Genomic DNA, 24,935 nt, shown 5'->3' with positions numbered 1-24,935 from the left:
GTATCCTCTAGTCAGGATGAGTGTTCAATCGCTCGTTCTCATCTAGCGAGGTTTAAACTATGGACAGGCGGCTTGGGGGCACATCGGTCATCTGGAGGCCGGTCACTGGAACATCGTCTTCGCGATTCGTCTTTTGTGCGCAACCACATAGTCTCACTATTACAAGAACTTCTTTCGTCGATTGATGAAGGTAAATTATTTCCTTTTTTTTTTTTTTTTTCTTTCTTTTTGGGGGGTTTGAAACTAATTTCAGACAGGAACCCCGGTAGCCAATAAAGACAGTAGCGCTGAGGTGACCATTAATACTGGCGACGATGCCGACATGGAATTGGAACTGTATTTCCAGTCGGTCAACACCAATGAACAATCGAAAGCTATGATTATTCTTGACGAAATTGGTCACATTATTGATTGCTTACTGAGGTTATCTATCACAATCCGAAATCCAGCACCTCACGACCAATTCAGCTCCAGGGCCGGAGCGGATACTATTTCTATGTACAAGGAGTGGGATATGAAGCATATATGCGAAAAATTCAACCGCCTTGACAGCAAACTCGCTGATAGGCTGGGAATAGCCTTGTCTCGTCGACGGCAATACTTGAAATACCGAGAAGAACACAGCCAGAAGCTTGCTCATGGGTTATATAGCGAGACTGATGAGGTCGACAACGCAACCACAATTGCGTCTTCCATTCCGAAAAATCTCAACGATATAGATAACTCAACATCTTTTCTTGAAATGGATATACTTTTGGACGCCATGTCCGAAACTTCTGCCACATCGTACGCGCTTTCGAGTGCTGCCACCAACGAGCTACGAGTCCCTAAAATACCGAGGGAGTACATCGATGGGCCATTTCAGTGTCCACTCTGCCGCACAATAATAATGATTGATAATAGAAGTTCCTGGAAGTATGGTATTTTTTTTTCTTATGAAGTTTTTACGTTTCATATCTCCAATCCCCTAGTATTGACCACTTCCGCGGAATTTAGAAAGCATGTTTTTAGAGACCTTCAGCCATATATCTGCTTATTCGACAATTGTTCGTCCCCGAACCAACTTTATCAGAGCCGTCATGATTGGGTGGCACATATGAAACAGGAACATTGGGTCTCTTGGTCTTGCGTGTTTGGCTGTTCCGGATCATTTGATACCCAAGAAAGCTTCAAAGGACACCTTGCGACAGTCCATGGGCAAAGTTCCAAGTCTACTGACTTACAGGTCGTCGCGAATCTATGCCGCTTTCCAACCGAGACAAATATTGTCGGCATGTGTCCTCTCTGCTTAGAATACCATATTGAATCCAGTAAGAGATATCAATCACACGTCGGCGATCATCTTGAACGCCTCGCACTTTTCGTGTTGCCTCATACAGTATATGATGATAGCGATGAGGAGAGTGACGGGAACGAAAGCCATTCCGCAAAGTCTCATGGATACGATGGCTTCGAGAGCGAAGATAGAGAAGGAGATACAGATCGCCTTGGTCTTCCGGTAGCGCAAGCAAATATCGACACTCCCCACCACAAGGATATCGGCGGCACTTCTGAAGATGGTACCTCCTTTATATCCCGCCAGGATAGCGAGAGAGTGTGTGGGAGAGAGGAAACAGAGGAGACAGGGGAGACGGGGGGGACAGAGGGGACAGAGAGAGAGCGCGCAATAAGAGAGGAGAGAGAGAAAGACATAAGAGAGGAAAGAGAGAGTGTGATAAGAGAGGAGAGAGAAAGAGCAATAAAAGAGGAAAAAGAAAGAGTAATAAGAGAGGAGAGAGAGGAGAGAGAGAGATTAATAAAAGAGAAGAAAGAGAGATTAATGAGAGAGGAGAGAGAGAGACTGATAAGAGAGGAGAGAGAGAGATTAATAAGAGAAGAGAGGGAGAGATTAATAAAGGAGGAAAGAGAAAGACTGATAAGAGAGGAGAGAGAGAGACTAATAAGAGAAGAGAGGGAGAGATTAATAAAGGAGGAAAGAGAAAGACTGATAAGAGAGGAGAGAGAAAGATTAATAAGAGAAGAGAGAGAAAGATTAATAAAAGAGGAAAGAGAGAAAATGATGGAAATTATAAACGAGATTAAAAAAAAGGAGAAAAAAGAAAGAATAATAAGGGAGGAAAGAGAAAGAGTGATAAAGAGTATAAATAATATTAAAAAAGAGGAGAGAGAGGAGACACTGATAAAAGAGGAAAGAGAGATTGCGTGTAATGAAAGAGGAGAGAATGTATGTGATGAAAGAGGAGAGGCTAATGAGAGAGGGAAAAAAGCGAGTTATAAAAAAGGAAAGAGAAAGGTTAATAAAAAAAAGAAGGAGGGGCAATAAAATAGGAGATATGTTATTATAAATATATAATACTCTTATTTAAATAAAACGCTTTTATTAAACTTATTCATACTATCGTTACACTTAATAAAACACACAACACCAAACACAGCATTTACAGCTTAGACGCCGGCGAAGGAGAACCAGGCTTTGTAATCTCATCATAAAGTAGTCTATTCCAATGTTAGTTACTCAAATACCAAAACTCATCAAACAAGCAAGAAGGAAAACTCACGTTGTCAGGAAGTCAGCGTAATCTTCACCAGTGACCTGTGTGGAGAAGTACTGGGCGGCGAGATGGAACTTGTTGCCCTGAGGAGCCTTTGCAGCAAGGCCCTCAGTGCACTCCTTGAGGAGCTTGAGAGCATAGGCCTTGTCGACGCGCTTGCCTTCGGCGGTTGAGACGCCGTGCTTGACCCATTGCCAGAGCTGGCTTCGGGAGACTTCGGCGGTGGCAGCATCCTCCCTGTTTTCGAATCATTAGCAATCATGTCCATGGGCCTAGTATATGGGTTCGTATTGACTTACATGAGGTAGTTGATGGGGACACAGCCGACTCCTCGGATCCAGGCCTCCATGTAGCCCAGGCCAATGTTGAGATTCTTCTTGATGCCCTCCTCGGTAATGACTCCGGGAACGTTCATGTTCAGCAAGTCGTTCCGGCCAATCTTGACGTCCTCGCGGCGGACAAACAGCTGGTTAGGAGTGGGCATGTACTTGTTGAAGACGTCGGAGGCGATGGCGGCGAGAGCAGGGTGAGCAACCCATGTGCCGTCATGGCCGGCACGGACCTCGCGTAGCTTATCGGCACGGACGTTGTCCATGGCCTTGTCGTTGGCCTCCTTGTCGTCCTTGATGGGGATCTGGGCGGCCATGCCACCCATGGCGTGGACACCGCGCTTGTGGCAGGTCTGGATAAGGAGCTTGACGTAGGCGTCCATGAAGGGGACGGTCATGGTGACGGCCGATCGATCGGGGAGGACAAAGTTGGGGTTGTTGCGGAACTTCTTGATGGTACTGAAGATGTAGTCCCAGCGACCGCAGTTGAGGCCAGAGCTGTGCTCACGGAGCTCGTAGATGATCTCGTCCATCTCAAAGGCAGCAAGGATAGTCTCGATCAAGACAGTGCCTCGGATGGTGCCACGGGGAATGGCAATGTAGTCCTGGGCCAGGTTGAAAACATCGTTCCACAGACGAGCCTCGAGGTGGCTCTCCATCTTGGGTAGGTAAAAGTACGGTCCGAAGCCCTTCTTCTGCGCCTCAACGGCGTTGTGGAAGAAGTACAAGCCAAAGTCGAAGAGACTGCCGGAGATGGGCTCGCCATCAACGAGGAAGTGCTTCTCCTCAAGGTGCCAGCCTCGGGGACGGACAATCAGGGTGGGGAGCTTGCGGTCAGTTCGGAGCTTGTATTCTTTGGCGCCCTGCTTGAAGTCAACCTGGCGGCGGACAGCGTCGTACAGGTTGACTTGGCCATTGATCATGTTGTCCCATGTAGGGGCACTGGAGTCTGGAGGTTTACCATCAACGTTAGCAATTGATTCTCACCCAGCTATCTCTGAAGGGGATCTTACCTTCAAAATCAGCCATGTAAGTCCAGACATCAGAGTTCAAAGCATTGACGACCATCTTTCGGTCGGTAGGGCCCGTAATCTCAACGCGTCGGTCAACCAGACCAGGCGCGGGAGCTGCTCCCTTCCATGTGGCATTCTCGCGGATGTGCTTGGTCTCGGGCAGGAAATCGGGGAGAACGCCGCGATCCAGCTCAGCCTGGCGCAGCTTGCGGCGCTCAAGCAGGTTCTTGCGGGTGGTGTTGAAAGAGCGATGTAGGAGAGCAAGGAAGGCCAGGGCAGGGGGGGTGAGGATCTTGCGGTGAGAGTCGTCAATCTTGCCGAGGACGGTGACTCCTTGGAGGATAGTTTCTGTGGAAGCCATTGTGAAGATGATGTGGGGAGAGTTATGTGATTGAATTGGCTACGGGGGGTGGCGACGCCGGGATGGATTGATATAGATGAGGCTGGCAGAAGAAGGATGCCAAAAGCGTGTGTGTGTGTGATAAAGAGGATGATGAGTGAAAGATGCTTTGCTTGAGGATGAGCTCAGAAGAAGAAACTAATGAGTTCAATGGCGGGCAATGGGTAATATGCAAAGGCAAACTTTCACGTGTCAGTGACGGTTGTTCACGGCAAGCTCCAAACTTTCCGGAATTGGGGTTGGACAAGCTTGAAGACCGGGGGAGGGGGGAGGCTGGCAGCTCACAGGAAAATTCACGACGCTTTCTGAGTCTGTGATTGGATTTCACACGCAGGAATTGATTGGAAAATGAAGAATCAGAAGAAAAGCAAAAAAGAACGGGAAACACACAGCGAGCCATGGCTGATATAGCTTGTTGAAAAAGGTTTCTGCCAATGCCCAAGGTCATCCCAGGTATGACGCACCCGCGCCGCCATGTCGGCAGAAAGATTAGCCTCGCTATCAGAATGCATCGGCACTAAGATGGAGACCTCCTACTGTACTAGTACTGTACTGCTGTAAGCAACAAGAGGCAAAAGGACCGCCCCCCGTTTGCCCATCTCTCTTGTCGCTCCATTCACCCTTTTCCCAAACTCTGGCCGTCAGCCGGTTTCTGGGGCTTCGGCACCTGTCGGTCTGGCTGGGCCTCGGGTGGACGGATGGGCCTTTGTACTGGGTACCTGTGTGGCGGGGAAAGCCTCTGGCGCTAAGCATGTGCTCAGACGCCGCAGACGCCTGTTCTGACTTGTCTGCGCGCTGAAGGCAGCCCGTCACTTGGCGGCGCGAGACTGCGGGGTAACCGCCGACAGGTACCGTGTACAATGGCCGGCCGGACGCCTGCAGCGAGACGGCACTTTGGATCCATTCCATGCCGTCTAGTCAGTGTAGCACGCGGGAGCTTTTATCGATAGCCACGGTACTAAAGGGCAGAGGTCTCCGTGTTGCGATGGGCATTGGCGGATGCTTTCCTTGTTGTGCCGAGGGACTTGAGACACGGCCCATTCACAAGACGCCGTTGCGCCTCCAAGCTGGCCCAAATCCGGGGCTGCAGTGACGCATCACCAGATGCAAGAGTGTCTGGTATTCATCGTCACAGCACTCAACATTCAATTTACAGCTCTCTCGATGCACGGCAAAGGGTAAGCAACTAGTATCTAATTTACACGCCGTCCCATTTCATTCATTCATTAATCCATCATCCCAACTCCCAACTCCCAACTCCCAATTCCCGATTCCCAATTCCCGATTCCCAATTCCCAACTCTCCCTTCGGCAACACAGCCATTCACTTCATCTTCAATCCGGGTGGCAAAAACAACCAACTTCCCATCACCCATTTCAGCCCCTTCACCTCCTAGTCCCGTTCCCGTCCCTTCTACCCCAAATCATCCCAAGGGGATAAACATTTTTGTGCCTCCCCAGACCGAGCAGCAGCCGAGGCTTCCCCAATTCTCCAACAGCCGCAATCAGCAACCCCGAGACTTTCCGAGCGCTGCGGTATGTCTCTCTTTCCTCTTTCTGCTTTGTTCCAGATTTGTATTGAATCGATATATTTCCACTAGTGTATGTCTTGTCTGCTGCGGGTCTGGATCGTATCTCGCGAACATCCAATCTCCAGCTACAGGTCACTAGTAATGTTGCTCTACATGCACTTAGCACTTGCAGTACTAGGCGCGCTAGGTACCCAATACAAGCTGCTGTCCTTGTCCGCTTATTCTTTCATCCGACCACTTACTTCCAACTTCACCCCATGACCAGATTTGAATCGTCTCATAATATTTAACTCTAACAAATGAAATACAGTCCAGCTATGGGAAGCAATGCTCATGTCATCTAATTACAGCCGATCCGAATCACCAGCCCTTTGTAGCTCTCCTGCGGACCCCCATTAGCTGCCATCTGTCGGCTTCCTCCGATACCTCTGATGCCAATCAATCCTACTTCCATCAATTCAGCCCTCATCGTCAAATACCAAGTCTTGTACAAAGAAAAATAAAGCCAACAGCAAAGCTGTACATCGTATGACAGCCCTTCGATCCAACAGCATTATAGAATCTTTAACCTAGCGTTGTTGTCCCCCTCAATGCTGCCACAAAATAACAGACTGCATTGGAAGAATCGTTTTTGTTCTCCATCCCGAAATGTTGATTAAAAGAAGAAAAAATTAGCTTCAACCGTGTTGAAATTTGTCGCCAAACGTAGCTCGAATCCATTCAAATCCCATTTTGATCCACAGTCACCATGTCTCGGGAATACTCCCTTTCTTGCCGCCGTATATTCAGTCGTCTTCGAAACAGTTAACAAGGTCTGTTCCTGCGGCAAATCCCAAGCACCCAGATTTTATTTAAAACAAAGAGAAAGGGGGAAAAGGAAAGGAAAAAGCAGTAGCGCGTCGTGCATCACGAGTTCAGAGTCTTGATCATCATCTTCTGCTTGCTTGGGTCCTTAACCACGAGATTGCGGTCGGTAAACACAATCCTCATCGTATCCACAACTCTGTGGAAGCTGCTTGCGGCACCGCGTTCTTGGGTGAAGCGGATAATGCTGAGCGGTTGCTTCTTACCATGCTCAATCACCGTCATCACCTCTGCGGCAAACGCAACTGGTTTGAGGTTCAGGCCTTCATTGTTTGTTAGCTTCGATTCGACGAGATGGACAATGGTAACTCACAGTTCTTAGCCCCGACTCGCGCAAACACAATGTTGCGTTCCTTATCCACCTGTATATTCATTATTCCGTATTTGCGCCATTTCCGCAGCAACGCGGCCACTTCCTGTCGTGTACGCTTGCGTGACAAGGCCATGCAGATGCAGCTCGTTGCGGGTTTGACGCGGAATAGCCTGGTAAGCCAATTCTGCTTAACTTCAATGTTGCGGCTGCTGCCAGATGACGACTTGTGCCATCCTTGTCCTTTCTTATCGGCTTGGGCGGTTGCCGTCTCTTCAGTTCGGCTCGCATCATCTATGGCGGGGTTCCAGGTGGTCAGTTCAAAACTCTTCAAGATAATGGAGGAGCTGTTGCAATTCTCACATTCGTTAATCAACTTTGAATCTCTATTTCGATTACTCTTCCAAAATGGGAAGCTAAAATTCCTCTTCTTGGTCGAGGTGGCCGTAGTAGAACTTGAGCCTGACTGGCGAGTCTCGCAAGAGACGGTTCGCTGCTTGTCATCTTTCGACTCTACCAAGGTGTCTCCGTCTGTATCAAGCTTAAACGACCGCTTGAACCATGACTTCTTCTTCTTTACCGGGCTGGGGAGGCCAGGCTGTAAAGTATCCTGCATGTACTGCGCATAGTTTCTCACCATATCTTCCTTTTGCTCTCGTGGGCGTTGCAGAGGCTGCCCAAGGTCCTCCTTTGTTAGCTTCTTTCGCACGTTGAGTGGCTCTGGAATCTTGACAGGGCTCAGTGCTGTTGGAGAAGTCACAACTCTGATTGAAGTTTCCACCTGGCCCAGATACTCAGCACCGCTCATGGTACGGCTCGCCTTCTTTGGCGGCGTATGCGGTGGCGCCGACACAATCCTTGGTTTTTCCACAATGGCAGTGCTGACACCTGGGTTCTCGCTGATGCATGGTAGAGTACCCGTTCGTCGACTTACCTGGCCATAAGCCGGTGCTGATACAATTCGGCGGTCCGACTGGTTTGAAAGCAGCAGCGGAAAGGCCAGTCGATTAATCTCATCTACGAGAGTGTCGTTATCATCAGCTCTTGAGGCCGGTCGAGAGTTGACTGCAGTAGTCTGCTGACTCTTGAAGCCATTTTCAGATGGGAGTGGCGGCAAGGGACGGCTGCTCCACGACTTATTTGAGAACTCTGTGGGTGCAGTCGCCTCTGACGGAGTGTCAATGGTGAAAGAAAGAGGTGTCGAGGCGCGCTGCTTTCTCTCCACATCTGCCACTGATCCTGAAAAGGAGTCATCTTCGATGAGGGAGCTCCTGAATGCGTCATCACAGTCTTTGGCGATGTTGTTGCTAAAGTGACGCAGCTCTTCGTTAAAAAGAAGCGAGGCGTCCTTGGAGACGGGGCCACCTTTGGCTCTGGGGTAGGTGCCATCCGGCAGTTGGGACATATCTGGCGTTGGTGACCGAGGTCTCGAGGGAACTTGAGGCTGCGAAATCCCATTCATGGTGATCATAGAGTCTGTTCGAGAGTTGTGAAGGCCTCGCTGGACTTGCGCTGCAGAGGCCGATCGCTTACGCACATGTGAAAAATCGACACCTCGCTTGTGTCGTACGGTAGTGCCATGCATCTGCGGCGTGCCTTGCCGGTTGCTGCGCAGTGAGCTCATCGACCCCCTTGATGACTGGGACCGACCCGTATGCACTCGCATAGAACTGGCTCGTCCGCGGCGAGTGGAGTTTGATCCGCTACGTTTTCCAGTCGGTTGTGTTGATTGCAACATCTCGCCATCCCGATGGACAGTGATTCTCGCGTGGCTGGCCTGCGAACCGCAAGCCTTCAGCATTCGACTGCCCCTATAGGGATCGTAACTCTGAACTGTCCCATCCTCGGTCTCTGCTGTCGTTGAGATGACTGTAAAACGGGAAATGGATCTCCCGTGGCCGTTGGCTCTGGGCTGGGAGAATTCGCATGTCGAAACGCGCTTCTTCCAAGAGTTTGGCTTGAGATGGTGGTAGTCACTCATAGAATGAGACAATTCCGGCTTAAAATCCTCCAATTGCTGCTCACGGTAGTTATAGAGGAGCCAGTAAAATGCTTTTTGGTCATTCTGTCTAAATTTATTCACGGTGAGCATGATTCATTACCAATGTGACATTGTCAAGCTGGTTGATCACTTACTCTTTGCAGCCCAACTTCCTCTCCAATTCGTCATCGCTGGACATGTGCCACAGGGAGCGTAGCTGTCGGAGTAGCTGAGGATCAATCTGGTGCGGCGGAATTGGAGCATATTGAAATCCCTTCCGTGTGTCTGGTGGCTGACCAGTGTCCTGGCCAAAGTCGTCTAGGTAGTTATATTTCTGGATCAGAAGGTGCTGCCAAATCTGTTTCATTGTGATGCGGTGATCAGGATTGACCTGGAGCATGCGGTCGATGAGATTCTCAGCTTCAGGGCTCAGAAAGTCGGGCATTTTGTACTGTCCCTTTTTGGTCTTGTTCATCATGACACGCAAGTCGGGGTCATCAAAAGGCAGAGTTGCGGACAGCATGGCGTAGAGAATCACGCCCATGCTCCAGATATCAGCCCTATCTCCACGATATTGTCTATTCTTGAGAAGCTCGGGCGCTGCGTAGTGGGGGCTGCCACAAGCCGTCGCCAGTCGATGAGTAGCTGTCTGATGAAGAGCCGCCATGCCAAAGTCGGCGATTTTGATTTGGAGATCGGCAGTGATCAAGATGTTCTCGGGCTTCAGGTCACGGTGGCAAACATTGAACGAGTGGCAATAGGCAATGGCACTGATCATCTGTCGGAAGAAGTAGACAGCCACTTCCTCTGACAACCTTCCTTTTGTGTTGATAAAGGTAAAAAGGTCGCCTTGGTCAATGTATTCAAGTATGAGATAACTAGAGGATCCTGGTCAGCAATTGCATCAAATCATAGGCAAGGGAACGCAACAAACATTTCAGAGCGATTCTCCCATATATCATAGAGCTTCATGATATTGGGATGTTCAATAAGCTTGAGGATGGCAACTTCGCGTTCAATCGACACGGGGACACGCATTTCGCCATTGACTTCGGGGAGGCTCGAATCCCACTTGCTGAGAGCAGCCAGGCTGCTATCTTGAACAAGATACGCCATCCGACGGTTGACGATTTTGACAGCGGCAAGCTGCTTGGTGATGCTGTGGCGACATAGCCGAACACGAGCCGACGAACCTTTTCCCAAAGTCTTTCCTAGTTGCCATGGTCCGATGTGTGTCTTGTAATTCTTCCTGCTTTGGCTACTGGAGGTGGATGCGTAGGATGCTTGGGAGAGACGCTTCGCAGCCTCTGCCGACTGCTGTGTTTTCTGTACAACAGGGGCATAGGCGTCATAAGCCACTGCCTGACCGCGCGGATTTGGCTGCATATTCTGATGCGAGTGATAGCTATGGCTTTGAGGAGCGCCAGACTGACTGTATCGTGCCTTGTGGCTCTGGTGGTTTTGAGCGGGCGCAGGAACGTTGAGGCGATTCGTGGCCTCGGCGAGAGGTGCACGAGTCTTTGAGGTGTATTCGGCCATGATTATTGCCGCGAATTGCAGAAGAATTAGCACATAATATTCGAAATCAGCCTGCGCAAAGATTGGCTGTGATACAACTGTGAAGCGGCAAGATGCTGATGATTGGTAGAAGAATTGGTAACTGACGAGGCCTAATGCAATATGCGTGAAAGAGAAAAAAAACACAACGGGATGCTGTAAAGAGATTCAGCAAGGAAATCGCGAGAAGGAAGAGTCGTGTGGAGAAGCCTCGAGATTGGGGGACGAAAAGATGCGGCAGGCGACGTGTGGAAGAGAGCTCGGGAAAAAGGTCGGTTACGAGGAGGGAAAGGCATGCCAACTGGTGAGACGCAGCTGTCCAGAGACAAGGAATGCAGCATTGGCTTCTGCCAGTGGCGGCTTTTCAGTGAGTGCAGAGCAGCTGGCAAGCAGCCACAGGGGGGCAGCACTGGAATTTAGGTGGAAACAGGTTCGCGTCATTCCCTGATCGGGGTTGTTTGGTGGTGCAGAGGCGAGGAATCGTCAGCTGCGCATGCGGCGGTCGTCGATCCAGCTAAGGTAAGCGGATGACTGTCGCGATGCATTCCAAATGTGTGTTGGAATTTATCCCTACCGCGGTGCGGCATCACAATCACACTACTAGACGAGCACACAACATGAACAGGCAGGTTTTCCTGTCCAATGATATTACAGAAACTGAGTACTAACTGTGAAAATCTCGGCCCATTGCTCTGTGTGGTTGCATCACATTTGATGTATTTCACGCCAATCCTGGCCAGATGTTGAAGTGGTGGATTGTGAGCTCCACCTTTGCGATGAAAGAAATTCGACAAGACGCGCTTCTGAAGATGCACACAAATAAATACGTTATGTCTATAATTAGATCTCTTTGATATTTCTCCAACTTCTGATAGATTGCACGCTACAAGCTTCGCTAGTATATGGACAGCGTTATTCCAAAACCACATCTCCACAACAACCATGAGCAGAATGCAAATGTTGTTGAACCACCTCTGCGAACCCTCTACGGCAATACTGATGTACGTGATATTTACATCATATATCTGTTGTATTCTATACCAACAACACGGTCTATAAGCATTACAATTCTAATCCCAAAAGCAAAAACAATGCTGGGGCGTTCTAGTCGAGTACAGAGACAAAATAACTGCAGATTGCTCCAAAGCAAGGGATGAGGTTGAAACATGACTAAGCCCGCCCCACGCGGCAAAACCACCAACGCTTGGCCGACGATTGGCCCCTCATGTCCAAGTTAGGAAAAAATGCCAGTGCCGTGGTGCTAAAAGTGCTAAAAGCCGTCTCTCCACTCAACCCCCATGACCCTGGTCTTGAGCAGATCCTGCTTGAGAATCTTGTCTTTCTGCTGTTCCAGCTCTTCCATGTCCCATGTGGCGAGCACAAATCGGCCCATGAGGAAATTGGATCGTTCCGTGCTTAGGTAGACGGCAGTGGCTCCGGATAGCTCTGCTTTGTCTATCATCCTGCCAATGATAGCTTCGGGGACGACGGTGTTCTTGATGAGGTCGGTAAGGACTCCTCCAGGGTGCATAACCACACACCGAATGTCGTTGCCTGCTGCCTGCTGCTCCCGGTCAATGTATTCCGTGAAGGTGTTCATTGCGACTTTGGAGGCGGCATAAGACGACCGTCCATAGACATAGCGCCATGATGCAATCGAGCCCACGTTGATGATTCTGGCCTGTGTCTTACCCGCCTCCTTGAGGGCGCCGAGATACGCCGTGGTAATTATGTACATGCCTCGGATATTGTTGTCGATGTCGCCCAGCCACCAATCAGGATTGGACTCGTCTATGGCAGCAGTGGAGAGTGACACTGCGGCGCTGTGAACAAGGATATCGGGAATCTCTGGTAGGCTATCCATGAGCGTCTTGACAGACACTTTATCCGCAACATCGGTACCGCCTCGAACAAGAACTTGACAAGAGGGTGCAAGGAGTTTAATTGATGCTTTTGTCTCCTCGAGAGGTTCTGTCCGTCGACCAGCGATAATGACTGAAGAGGCCCCAGCGATGGCAAACTGTTCGGCAATGGCCTTTCCTATACCGGTACCGGCTCCCGTGACCAACACAGTCTTACCCTGAGCAGCATCTTTGAGACTTGCCCTTGGGTCAATGAACGGATAAACATCTGAGTGTCGTGGTTGTCCCACGGCAAAATCTTTTGGGTAGTCCATACGGTTAACAAGGAAAACGTATATACTCTATAGAGAGACCACAACAGAGGAAAGCAGAAAATGAGAGACAATTGTATAAGAACAAGAAAGGAGAGAGAATTGACGGAGACGGGAACTCTTGCATTAAAAACCTCCTGGTCCCACGCACAACTCCGAGTGTCTCCATCGAGCACTTTAGCGCTGACGATGTCATATCTCGTTCCTTGAAAGGAGCACCCATGATTCCATGATGGATCGCATGGGCTAAACGGAGGTTGCCCGACTAGACTCACATTATAAGTGCTTATTCCGACGACCGGAGCATATCCAATACACAACGGCTGTATCAGGAGCAAGCGTAATTGGTTTAGTGGTAAAATTCTCCGTTGCCATCCGCAACGTCGGGGAGCCCTGGGTTCGATTCCCAGATTACGCAAGAGTTCTCTTTTTGCACTTTTTTTGCACTTTCTTTGCCTTGTCAGTTTATTTTGTGCATCACGACTTTAGAATGGGGCGAACAGATGGGTGTAGACATACGTAGGTCCTTGCCTTGTATTGAGGTGGTGTATTTTGACAGTTGCTTTCGATGTATGATGGTATATCTGCATAGATGCCGATGGATTAACCCCACCATATATAATATCTTCATGCTTTGCAATTATAAATGCGCCAATTTCTTTTTCATTGAATGAATATGCAAGCGAGGTTCTGCTTTTCACACAGACTTGTCAATTAACGCAAGATTTAACTTTGATAGAACCAGTGGGTGCCTTGGAGGGCAAATAGTTACCTAGTAACAGCTACAGGTGCAGGCAGTGCTTAACCGGGACCTCAGCAAGCTCACAAGAGGCACTAAAGAGTCTGGCGTTAAGTGGTGGTGGGGTCAAGTCGCGTCCAACCGCGTCGCAGGAAATCCACAGCTTGCCTCCTCACCAGCTTCATGCAAATGCAAATGCGAACGCAAACAACAGCGCCGACTGTTTTCGCGATACCCTCCCGCAGCTGATCAGCTCCGGCGCAGCTTGTTCGAAGATATGAGCCCCAGCACCTCGCGCCGGCGCCGGCGTGCCGACGAGGACGAGGATGAAGATGACAGCAGCACTGAAGGCCATGCTTCGCCCTCTGGAGACGACAGTTCGAAGCGACGACGAGTAGACTCCGATGACGACGAACAGCCACGGCGCAGCACCGGTCGCATAGATAAGGGCAAGGGAAAGGCCAGGGACAGTGGCAAGGATAGCTTCCAACCGGGCGCCATCGTCAGAGTCGCTGTAGAGAACTTTGTCACATACGAAAAGGCCGTATTTTTTCCTGGCCCGAATCTCAACATGGTCATCGGGCCCAACGGCACTGGAAAGAGTTCTCTTGTCTGTGCCATCTGCCTGGGGCTTGGATACAGCCCCAAGCATCTTGGCCGTGCGGGGACCGTCAAGGAGTTTGTCAAGCATGGCAAGGACACGGCAAACGTCGAGATCGAGCTTTACAAACGACCCCAAGACCGATCCAACTTTGTCATTCGTGTTCAGATTCGCCGTGAACAAAATATCCAAAAATGGTGGCTGAATGGCAAGGAGACAACCCACAAGAAGATACAATCGTTAATGCATATGCTCAAGATCCAGGTGGACAACCTGTGCCAGTTTCTTCCGCAGGACAGAGTCGTTGAGTTTGCCGCCTGTACCCCAGTGGAACTGTTGCACGAAACTCTGCGCGCTGCAGCTCCCGAGGAAATGCAACTATGGCATCGACAGCTTCAAGAACTTCATAGGGACAAGAAAGAAGTGGCCGAGGCCGTGCATGAGGACGCCGAAACCCTGAAGAATCTACAAACCCGCCAACAAGGCTTACAAGCCGACGTGGATAGGATACGCGAACGAGAGGAAATTCAGGAGCGAGTCAACAACCTCAAAGGCGCTCTTTTCATTGCTCAATATCAAGAAGCACGCAATATCCACCTAGCGGCAAAGGAGCGTAAGAAGGAGGCTGAAAACAGGCTGAGGCATCTTGAAAACGAGAGTGGACCATCGTTAGAAGCAGTAAACCGGAAGCAAGTCTACGCCCAAGAAACCGAGGCGGCCATTCCATCGAGAACAAAGGCCGTTAGAGAAACCCAGGTGGCGGCGCAGAGTCTGGCGCAAGAGATCAGTGCCGCAGTGGACGATGTCAAGGAGTGGTCGAATAAGATAGGTGCCGAGCGCAAGGGGTTTGATGAGAAAAAGAAAGAGGTTGCAGCATCGAAGCTGAGGATTACAACTCTACAGGCAGAGTTGAAAAAAAGGCCATCTGACTTCAACGCAGGAGAATGGAATCAAAAGATTGTAAGATTTTTCCTGTCTTGTCCCATTTCCATCTCGCGAGTTTCCCTTTTCTCTTGTTTAAACTAACAAGTCTGGTTTCCCGCATAGCGAGCCGAGGAGCACAACCTACGCGAAGTTGAAGCAGACCAGCGTCGATTAGCTGCCGAGACAGACGCAGTCAAAGAAAAGGGAAGGTTGAAGATGGACGAACTGCGGAAACTAAAGGCAGACATAGAGTCTCTCGACACACAAGCGGGCCAACAGCTAAGTTTTATGCGGAAGCATTTCCCGGAGCTGGTTACGGCTTGGGATTGGGTTCAAGAGCACCAGGGTGAATTTGAAAAGGAGGTTTTCGGTCCGCCCATGCTATGTTGCTCTGTTAGAGACGAGCGCTACTCCGACTCCGTCCAAGCCCTGCTTCAAAACGACGATTTCCTCTGCTTCACAGCACAAACCAAAAACGATTACAAGAAACTGACCAACCAGTTGTACCGCGAGATGAGTTTATCTGCTGTTATCAGAACCTGTTTGCAGCCTCTCGCGGCTTTCAGGTCTCCTGTTAACATCGATGAGGCCCAATCGCTTGGTCTGGATGGGTTTGCCCTAAACTATTTGGATGGCCCTGAGCCTGTGCTTGCCATGCTATGTGCTGAAAAGAGGTTACATCAGTCCGGCATCTCGTTGAGAGACCACACTGATGACGAGTATGAAAAGCTCGTCCATAACGGGAAAATCAACCAATGGGCAGCTGGGAAGCAGCAGTACATGGTTCGTCGACGAAAAGAATATGGCGCCAATGCCATGACGACGGTTACCAAGAGGATCCAGCCAGGAAAATTCTGGACTTCTCAGCCCGTGGACTCACAAGAGAAGATTGAGCTGAATAGGCGACTAACTGAAGTCACCGGAGAAGCAGAAATCATGAAGGCGGAGTACAAGGAGTTGAGGCAAAAGATCGGACCCTTTGAAGAACAAAAGGCCGACATACAAGGCAAAATTGTAAGTCAACCCCTTTATTTTAGACTGGATATGAGAACTGCTATATTAACAGCGGCAAAGGAAAACCTGAGAACGGAGAAAAACGCACTGCAGCGAGAGTTTACCAAGTGGCAGTTAATACCCCAAAAAATAGGTTAGTATTCCCAATAATCAGCCTACAATTTTGTTCTTTGCCTTGCTGACCAAAGCAGAATCTGAGGAGCGCCATAAAGAGGCAAACGAGCTGGCCATGCGGGAAGCCAGAGAAAGAATCGTCGACCTCGGCTTTGGATGGGACAAAGCAGTAGTAGAAAGAGCCAAACTGGTTCTTCGCCATCAGAAGGCCCTCGGCCAAATTGCAAAGGCTCACGACGACCTCATTGAAGCCAAGATACGACTCATCGAGGCCAAGTCCGACATCGAGGGTCTCAAAGCCCGCAATTCTAGTATAATGGAGAGGCTTGAACAGGAGAGGCTCATTGTGCAGCAAGCTGCCGAAGAAGCCACCCAGACCAGAGACTTAGGTCGCGGACTATTTGAAAAGGTTCGAGAGCTCATCAGCGAGAACCCGGAAAAGAAGGATTTGTACAGCTCCTTGGCTGAAAACAAGGCGCCAGCAGAGATTGAGATGGATATTTCTGCTGAGAAGGCCAATCTCGAACTCATCCACGCGGCCAACCCTAACGTTATTCGGGAGTTTGAGAGGCGCGAACAGGAGATTGCTAAACTTCAGAAGAAGATGGATACATCAAGTAGTAAACTCGCCAAAGTGAGTGGACAACTGGACGAGTTGATGGGCAAGTGGGAGCCTAAGCTGGACGCCTTGGTGTCCAAGATCAATGATGCCTTTGCCTACAACTTTGAGCAGATTAGCTGTGCTGGCGAGGTTCGCGTCCACAAGAACGAGGATTTTGACCAGTGGGCCTTGGACATTATGGTCAGATTTCGGTACGTCTTCTTCTTCCCCCCTTTCCTCTCACCCCCTTACCACATCCTTCATATGTGAGCACGAAAGCTAACCAGGAGAATGTATGACGAACAACAGAGAAAACGAATCTCTCCAGCAACTCAACGCCCATCGCCAATCCGGCGGCGAGCGCGCCGTGTCCACAATCTTCTTCCTCATGGCCCTCCAGTCCATGGCCCAGTCCCCCTTCCGCGTCGTCGACGAAATCAACCAGGGCATGGACCCCCGCAACGAGCGCATGGTCCATGAGCGCATGGTCGAAATTGCCTGCCGCGAGCACACCAGCCAGTACTTCCTCATCACGCCGAAGCTGCTCACGAACCTGCGGTACGATCCCAAAATGAGGGTGCTTTGCATCGCGAGCGGGGAGCACATGCCTGAGGATGGGACGAAGCTTGATTTTGCAAGGTGCTTGAGGATCCAGAAGACGCTTATGGCGGCGGCGGCGTAAATATGTGTGTTTACGCCGTTTCGTGTTCACTTTGGATGGGGCTTTTTGGCAGGGCGTTTGGGGGGATTTATGTACTCAGAATTTCTATTAAAGGACATATGAAATAGTTGAGTCACGGCAGCGTTGTATATACATACATGACATACATAAAAGGGGAATTAGAACTCATATACCTTTAAAACAAAAGGTAGATAAACATGCATATTCGCGAAGCTGAAAGTCTCCGTCTTAAGCTTGTCTTGTTTGACCTTTGCACGGTAAACCACTGCAAGACACCAAAATGGAACAATATAATATGGTTTAAATAGAACCAGGCAATTCATCTCTCATCATTTAGTAAAGTAGTTAAAAATAAGCCAAACCATGCAAAAAAAATTCACACCAAAAAAAAAAAAATGAAAAACAGAGTTGTAAAGCATAATCCCCCTTTTTGCATGATTCTTTTTTAAGTGTCCACCTGAAGCGATCCCCCGACAAGGAAAATGAGGAAAAACAAGAGGAGGCAGCGATGGGGGGGGAAAAAAGAGGAAGAAGAAAGATCGCGCATATACTTCCACAATTATAGTACAAACAAAGTGTAAAAGGAGTTCTTGTGTCCCCCCTATATTCTTCCCACGTCGACGCAAGTGTGTTTTAAAACAAAAAAATCAGACAAATAAAAGCAAGACATGGAGAGAGAGAGAGAGAAAAGCAAAAAAAAAAAAAAAAATGTGAATAATAATAACCGAATAAAAAAAATATCGCATTTCGAAAACAACAAAAGATTCACATCCCTCCTGGAGAAGAGAGCAAGCGCATGCGCCGTACGCGACAGGCCGTTATGTGTATCATGTCATAAAACAAGTAACCAAGGCCCGTGTTCAAACGAGCCATGCCTTGAAAAAAGTAAGAACCGGTATTAAGGAGAGAATAGGAATCGAAGATGAGATGTACTAATAAACAACAAAAGATTTAGGCATTTCAGTGACGTGTAGTTGAAATCAGCCATCGCGAATGGCGAGTAATTAGCAATAATCATCAGATTATGAAAGCGGCGGCTGGTGGCCACGACTCTTTGGCACAGACATTATGGGCAAAACCCAAGGAATATCTGAGAAGCATAGATAGGTGGTAGGGTGGGTATATGTCGTCATACAAACGTAGCAATATCCAAAACATAATATTTTGGTTTAGCCTTGCTTGGGTTGTTCCACGTCAGAGTGATTCTCCGTATCGAGTCGCTTTCTCCAATCCGCAAGGTTTCCACCCATGCCCATAGCGATAGGGGTATCGTCCTCCTTCTTAGAGGCGTTGGCAGATTCAAAATCGAAGTTGGTACTCAGACGGTAATTCTTGTTTGTAGTCTCCCAGTGATTCCGAAGAGTCTCCAGCTCGGTGGCCAGATTGTCAAGCGCAGCGCTGTTTCGGTTCCCCAGGTTGCTGTCCCCATAGATACTCTCGCCCTCAGAGCTTTCGTTGCGGTTGTGGCCGAGAGCGAGTGTGCCGAGGCTACCGAGGCCCATGCCATTTGCGGCTGCCATCGCATCAGCGTTCATGCTGACAACGTGTCGGCTGCGGCGACGGTAGGTATCGACAGAGTGCTCGACTTGATCCAAAAGCAGCGAGACCTTCTGTTCAGCGTCGGACGCGCGCTGTTCGAGGAGGGCATTTTCGGACTGCAGTTGCTCAAGCTCCTTCCGCTGGGTGCTCAGGGATGTGCGGGCTTCGTCACATTCGCGATGGCTCTCTGCCAACTCGACCTTTAGATCCTCAAGGCTCTTCTCAAGGTGGGCAGCAGAATCATGGAGCTCAGCCTCCAAGTTAGATATCTTGGTCTGCAAGGCGACACGCTCTTTCTCCCACCCAGCCGAACCAGACTCATCTGGGCCGGCCTGCAGTCTATCCTCAAGCTCCACAACTTCGGACTTCAAGCGGGCATTGTCAGTCTTAAGGCGCCCCAGTTGCTCCTGAAGCTGTTTCAACATCTTCTCTGTTCCTTTAACATAATGCACCGCGGACTGATAATCACTCTCGAGCTGGGATAGCTTCTCACGGTACGCAGTTTCAGAGTCTTGGACTTGGATGGCAAATGTCTGCTTGGTCTCTTCGTGGGCGGCGCTAATGCTGGCCAACTGAGCCTCAAGCTCTCGCAAGCGACCTTGCTGCTCAGGAGAAGTGGTTCGCGGGCTTGTGAGGCCGCGAGTTCTAGCAGCACCAGTGGGGCTAATACCTCGTTCGACAAGAATATCCTTGAGGGCATTGTGTTGCACAGTCATGGCGTTTGTTTCGAGCTGCTGAGCTGCCAGCTGGTTCTTGATATCTGAATGAGCAGCCTGGAGGCTCTGGGTTTCCCTCAAGGCAGACTGAAGCTGTCGTCGAATACCAACACCCTCACGGCTTGACTGCTCCTGATACTGCTCAAGCCCGGCAATGCGCTCCTCCGCACTACGTAGCCTATCAGCAGCTATGTCTGCTTCCTGTTGGTATTTCTTAACTAAAGCGTTCGCAGCAGTGAGTTGGTTTTGGAGTGCAGCGGCACGTTCAGCATCTGCACTATGCGTAGCCGAGTCGTCTTTCGCAGTGAGCTTGTGAAGTCCAGCAAGAACAGCTTCCCGATGCGTGCGTGCTTCAGTAGCGTGCTTCTCGGCAAGCTCTTCAGCGTCTCGTAGACGTTGGGTCACAGCAACTAATTCTGCTGTGCGAGCTTCGTGTTCAGCCTTGAGTTTAGTCAGCTTGCCTTCGACCTTTTCCCTCTGGGTTCTCTCTTCCTCGAGTTTTGTCTCGAGATGAGCGCTTGCATCCTGCGATGCTTCGATGGCAGCTCTAAGAGATTCGAATGTTTCTTCCCGACCATTTGATGAGTCGGCAACTTCATCAAGCTTCCTCGAAATGGTGTCCTTTTCAACTTGGAGAAGTTCCAGAGCAGCCACAGCCTCAGCGGCGGCCACTGCCTGCTCTCGGGCTTCACGTTGCGAGAAGTGAAGCTCTGCCTTCAGACGCTCGACTTCTCCAGAGGTTTGCTGCTTGTAAGCCTCTAAATCGGCCATGCGCTTCTGGGCAGCTGACGTCGTGTCATCGGCGAGCTTGCGAGCTCTCTTCTCCGCCTCCAGCTCGGATTTCGCCGATTCCAGCTGGGTCTGAAGACTCTTATGGTGGTTGAGGGCAGATGCCAACTTCTTGCTCATATCTGCTGATCGAGCACCAGACTCGTCTCCGACTTCAGGCTGGGGGGTACTTGATACACTTCCACCACTCTGAGCAGCCAGTTTAGCTTTGGCATAAACGGCTTCTTGAATGGCGACATCTCGTTGCCTTTCCGCCTCCGCTATCTGCTTGGCAGCAACGATAGCTTGCTTGTCTACAGCATTCTGAACGTTTGCTAATTCTGTGCGCATAGCCAAAAGTGCCTCGATCAGTGGTCGATCTTCGTCATCAAAGGACTCAACAGCTTTTCCATCAAGTGCAGGCCCCATGGAGGCATTGGGAACATAGCCAGCTTTCCTAGCCAACTCAAGTTCCGACGCATACCATGCATTCCGATTTCGGGCATTATCAAGCTCTTTTAGAAGAGCAACAGTCTGCGAATTTCGGCCAGACGATCGTCGGTTGAGGTTGGCGCTCATCGGCTTAGTTGTATGCGGAGGTGATGTTGGTCGCGTTGGCGCGGCTCTCTGCATCCCTTCCGGGGGGCCTCTCTGCATCCCCTCTGGAGGAGGACCTCTTTGCATCCCCTCTGGAGGAGGACCTCTTTGCATCCCCTCTGGAGGAGGACCTCTCTGCATCCCTTCCGGAGGGCCTCTCTGCATTCCATCCGGTGTAGCCCTCTGCACTCCTTCTGTCATGCTATCAATCGAGCCTGGGTTACCCGGGCGCATTTTGCCCCGGGGGGGTTCACCGCCGCCCAAGGAGCCTTGCTTAGATCCTGCCCTTCCAACTTGAGTAGGCGTAGTGGGTGTTCGGCGTCCGTTAACAGGATTGCCTGCTGCAGACATAGGGGCAGATGTGGGTGCAGGTGTCTCGTCCTCGGGTATTATTTCGCGGGTTATTGGTGACGGGGCAGAAGCCAGCTGGGGTGAGCCCGTCCCCGGCGCCCGGTCAACTGACGCGCCTCGGACACGTCCCACAGCAGACGGATCAGGAACCGGCTTAGCAGGAGTTGGGCCTTGTGGAGGCGGTCCGGAGGGGCTGGCATTCGCGGCAGCTCTGGACATCTGCATTTTGTTCCCTGGACCTCCTGGACCTGGTGGGCCTCCGGGGGGGCCTCCAGGCGCTCTTGGTGGCGCACCAACGGGAGGAGGTGAGCCCGGCCCTCCGAGACCTGGTGAGCCGGTCGGTTCCATACCGTTGGAAGGGATTCTCCGGGTAGCTGGTCCGTTGTTGATGCTTGATGGACCGCCGACAATCATGTTCCCGGCGTCGGGAGGGCCTCCTCCGTTGGACACATCGCGCATCGGTGGCTGTCTGTTGGGATTCGATGCATCGCTTGGCCGTCTCGCTTGGGGTATTCTCTGGGGCCCTCCTGGAGCATCATTGGGATACCGAATCTTAGTCGTGTCCAATACATAGAGAATACCAAGATCGTTAGTAGACGAAGAAGCAGTGCTAGGCTCTCCGCCAAGCACGACAATGGATTTTCCAACCGTCGTCATGCTATGACCAGATCGAGCCGAGGGAGAGGGGCCCATGTTCTGGAAAGTATACCACCTCCGCTGCGTGATGCGAAACGCTGCAAGATCTCCCAAATCAGTGCCTTCCTCGGTTCTGCCGCCGAAAATATACATGACATCGTCCACCAGAGCAGCAGCGTGGCCCTCACGAGGAGCGGGTATATAGCCGATGCAATCCAGTTGTGCCCACTTGTTGACTGCAGGATCGTAACACCAGACGTCGTTGAACCATTGGAAGCCATTTGTGCCACCAAACCTAGCATGCGTGGTTAGAGAGGACAACAGTTGTATAGGGCCGATTTATTACACATACAGGTACATCTTATCGTTGAAAGTCACCATGGAATGGTTCGTTCGTGCGGCGGGCATCTTGGGGCTCGCTTCTGCCTTGAGGAGAATCTCCCATCGATTAGTTGGCGACTGCAGTTGGTTGAGATCAAACGCGGAGAGATCGTTCATGAAGAAGCCTTCGACCTGGCCACCAAAGATGAATATCTTGGAGCCAAGGATGTTGAGTGAGTGGCCATATCGTCCCGATGGACGCGGCCCAGCGGGCAGGGCACGGGACCAGTGCCGTGTTGCTACAAACAAGAATTATGGTAAGATTCTCGACGCCCTTGCCGTTTAGGGGATTTCCATGGGAATGAAGGCTCACAAGTATTAAGTAGATATAGGGTCTCGTCTAAGATGTCATTGTCGTCAATTTTGGTGTCTCCGCCATAAACGATGAAGGCATTGCCGACTAGCAAACTGGCATGGCCAACTCGAGGCCCCGGGCCCTCGGCAGTTGTCGCCAGTGGGTAACATGTCATGCTACCACCAGCCTCGATCATCCAAAGGTCGCCCTTTACAGTCGAGCTGTTGATCAGGCCACCCATCAAATAAACATCTCCTTCCTTGGAGGCGACTGCGTTGACGGCGGCGCCATATCGAGGAAACGGGCTCGGATGCGACGAAGTGTATGTCAACCGCCGCTGCGACCACGGATAGAGCGAGGCATTGGAATTGCTCACGGGCGGTTGGTTTCGAAACTTGAGGGTTTGTGCGTGTTAGATGTCACACATGCGGTAGTCAGTTGGATTAGCTCCAAAGAAAGGTCACTCACAGGCAAATCACTCGTCTGAGGCGTATCGACGCTTCCCGCACGACGGGCGTGGCCTGGGCCTTGGCCCTGGTCGGGGCTGGAGGTGTTGGTGTCATTGTCGATAGAATGCAGGCTCCCCGTTGGCGTCGCGCGCTGCAATGCTGTGTTCTTGTCGTCTCTAGCCACTGCGCGCCCGGGGGCGTTTTGGATGGACCCCTGAGAGCCTGAGCTGCCGTCGCGACTGGTTACCGTACGGTCCTGGTGCTTCTTGGACTTGAAGAGAAACGCCATGGTCGGCTGCGGACCGCTCGCTGGCGGAATGGGAGCAGTGGTGCGTTCGCAGACCAGACGGGCAATGGACGATGAGGTTGTCGATGTTTAACGAACGTGGGTGAATGGGCGAGAAGCTCCAAACGAAAACAGCAACGAGAGGATTGCGCGCGCACGCACACAAAGACACGGACGGCTCAACAAGGCCAAAGAGTGACTGGAGAATTGTTAGGAAAGAAGGGGGTCGAAGCTCGAGCGTCGAGATGGCTGGACAAGCATCTGTGGGAAGTATCCGGGGGAGTATCGCCGAAATTTCAGTGGCCACCTATTTTGGGGACGGGAGGGTGGCAGGAAGTAAAAGGGCCCTGATCCGTGAAGCAGCAACGCCCGTTTGCTCTGCCGTTCGCGAACCTGCGGAATGGAGATGCAGCTCGCAATTGCTCGGAAACAGTGAGGACAGTAAAGCCCAACGAGAGAGAGCTGAAGTAACTCGACTCGAGGTGGAAAAAGCCACAGCGACTGCTGGTGGTGATGGATTGGAGCTGGCACGGGGGGCAGAGGCGTTCGTTTCTGGTGCTGGGCTGCGTTTCGGCCTCCTGTCACAGTGCCAGGGCCAGCCCAGCGGGCCAATTAGCGGGCGATGCTGGTCCTTGGGGTGCTTGAGTGAACGTTTTTAGGGGCTGCATGCTCACCAATGTGCACTAACCTCCTGTAGGTACTGACGTACCGCCGTGCCTCAGCATGGCGCTGTGGGGGACTCCTAACAGCAGTGACCTGGGGGGTACATGCAGGTGCGCCAGAAGTGGCGGCGATCTCTCTGCGCGGCGGCCTGCAGCCAGGTTCCTCCGCTGTAACACTCTGCAGGTCGGAGATGGCGACGATGTGGAGCTGGCCAGAAATCAAGGGGCTGGAGGGGCAGCGACAGGCATTTCAGCGTCGGATACGGGAAGGCTGACGCAAGGAACAATCTGATTTGGCCGCCAATGCTGTGCGTTTCGTCTGGAAGCTCGCCCAAGAAGAGCTGAGCCCACTGCTGACCTCATCGTGCTCGTGCCTGCATCGCTTGAAGCAGACCGACCCCGTAATAGCAATCATGCTACTGTACAGATACAGTACTTGTACACATGCTTGAAAATAGAATTTAATTGATTGAATACGCCACATAGTCCTTTTACTGGAGAGCAGCACACGTCGGATTCCCGTCATCTTGGTTGCTCCGCATACCTTAACTTTACCTAGTAGTGCCTGTAGTATGGAACCTTGGTACTGGTACCATCTTGGTATAGCCGCCCGGCAATTCCAATGCTGATCGCGGTTGGCATCATGCTCCTGATCATTTCATCCCCTATTGTCTTGCGGGCAATTAATGGCACTCGTGCTATTAACCCGGAAGAGCCTTGGCTGAGTCGGCAAGCTGATTTGCCCCCAGTCGCAGGCGTTTGTGAGCCGCCCACCAGCAGGGGCAACCTCGTCGATCACATTTGCCTCCTCCTGTTACCCTGTACGTAGCCCAGCAATTGGGAGATTTGCTGCGTCTCGCACAACATGGG

General features: G+C 50.9%; 6 protein-coding genes across 6 annotated transcripts; 2 read left to right on the top strand and 4 right to left on the bottom strand.

Moving 5' to 3' along the window:
- Positions 1–310: 310 nt before the first annotated feature.
- TRIVIDRAFT_127290 (uncharacterized protein) lies at positions 311–1,483 on the top strand (the record flags this gene model as incomplete). Its single annotated transcript, XM_014102669.1, has 2 exons — positions 311–915; positions 1,012–1,483. Coding segments are annotated over 2 exons (1,077 nt in total), but the record flags the coding sequence as incomplete, so codon positions are not given.
- An 843-nt stretch (positions 1,484–2,326) lies between these two features.
- Positions 2,327–4,338, bottom strand: TRIVIDRAFT_89424 (uncharacterized protein; the record flags this gene model as incomplete). Its single annotated transcript, XM_014102668.1, has 4 exons — positions 2,327–2,496; positions 2,559–2,789; positions 2,852–3,830; positions 3,895–4,338. 4 exons carry the CDS (start codon positions 4,253–4,255, stop codon positions 2,439–2,441), a joined length of 1,629 nt encoding a protein of 542 aa, XP_013958143.1.
- A 2,393-nt stretch (positions 4,339–6,731) lies between these two features.
- Positions 6,732–10,519, bottom strand: TRIVIDRAFT_58043 (uncharacterized protein; the record flags this gene model as incomplete). Its single annotated transcript, XM_014102667.1, has 7 exons — positions 6,732–6,952; positions 7,003–7,293; positions 7,363–7,570; positions 7,637–8,527; positions 8,756–9,068; positions 9,136–9,858; positions 9,915–10,519. The coding sequence occupies 7 exons, from the start codon at positions 10,517–10,519 to the stop codon at positions 6,732–6,734; spliced, it is 3,252 nt and encodes a 1,083-aa protein (XP_013958142.1).
- A 1,288-nt stretch (positions 10,520–11,807) lies between these two features.
- On the bottom strand, positions 11,808–12,713 carry TRIVIDRAFT_190831 (uncharacterized protein; the record flags this gene model as incomplete). The annotated part of the gene is made up of 1 exon (XM_014102666.1): positions 11,808–12,713. One exon carries the CDS (start codon positions 12,711–12,713, stop codon positions 11,808–11,810), a length of 906 nt encoding a protein of 301 aa, XP_013958141.1.
- Positions 12,714–13,726: 1,013 nt separating this feature from the next.
- On the top strand, positions 13,727–17,595 carry TRIVIDRAFT_169638 (uncharacterized protein; the record flags this gene model as incomplete). Its single annotated transcript, XM_014102665.1, has 4 exons — positions 13,727–15,010; positions 15,098–15,988; positions 16,188–16,915; positions 17,013–17,595. 4 exons carry the CDS (start codon positions 13,727–13,729, stop codon positions 17,383–17,385), a joined length of 3,276 nt encoding a protein of 1,091 aa, XP_013958140.1.
- Positions 17,596–18,554: 959 nt separating this feature from the next.
- TRIVIDRAFT_148653 (uncharacterized protein) lies at positions 18,555–23,406 on the bottom strand (the record flags this gene model as incomplete). The annotated part of the gene is made up of 6 exons (XM_014102664.1): positions 18,555–21,097; positions 21,260–21,595; positions 21,683–22,287; positions 22,345–22,612; positions 22,687–23,062; positions 23,137–23,406. The coding sequence occupies 6 exons, from the start codon at positions 23,404–23,406 to the stop codon at positions 18,555–18,557; spliced, it is 4,398 nt and encodes a 1,465-aa protein (XP_013958139.1).
- Positions 23,407–24,935: the final 1,529 nt, after the last annotated feature.

This window comes from Trichoderma virens (genome assembly GCF_000170995.1).
Source record: "Trichoderma virens Gv29-8 chromosome Unknown TRIVIscaffold_5, whole genome shotgun sequence".
NCBI lineage: Eukaryota > Fungi > Ascomycota > Sordariomycetes > Hypocreales > Hypocreaceae > Trichoderma > Trichoderma virens.
This window is presented reverse-complemented; position numbering and strand designations above follow the sequence as displayed.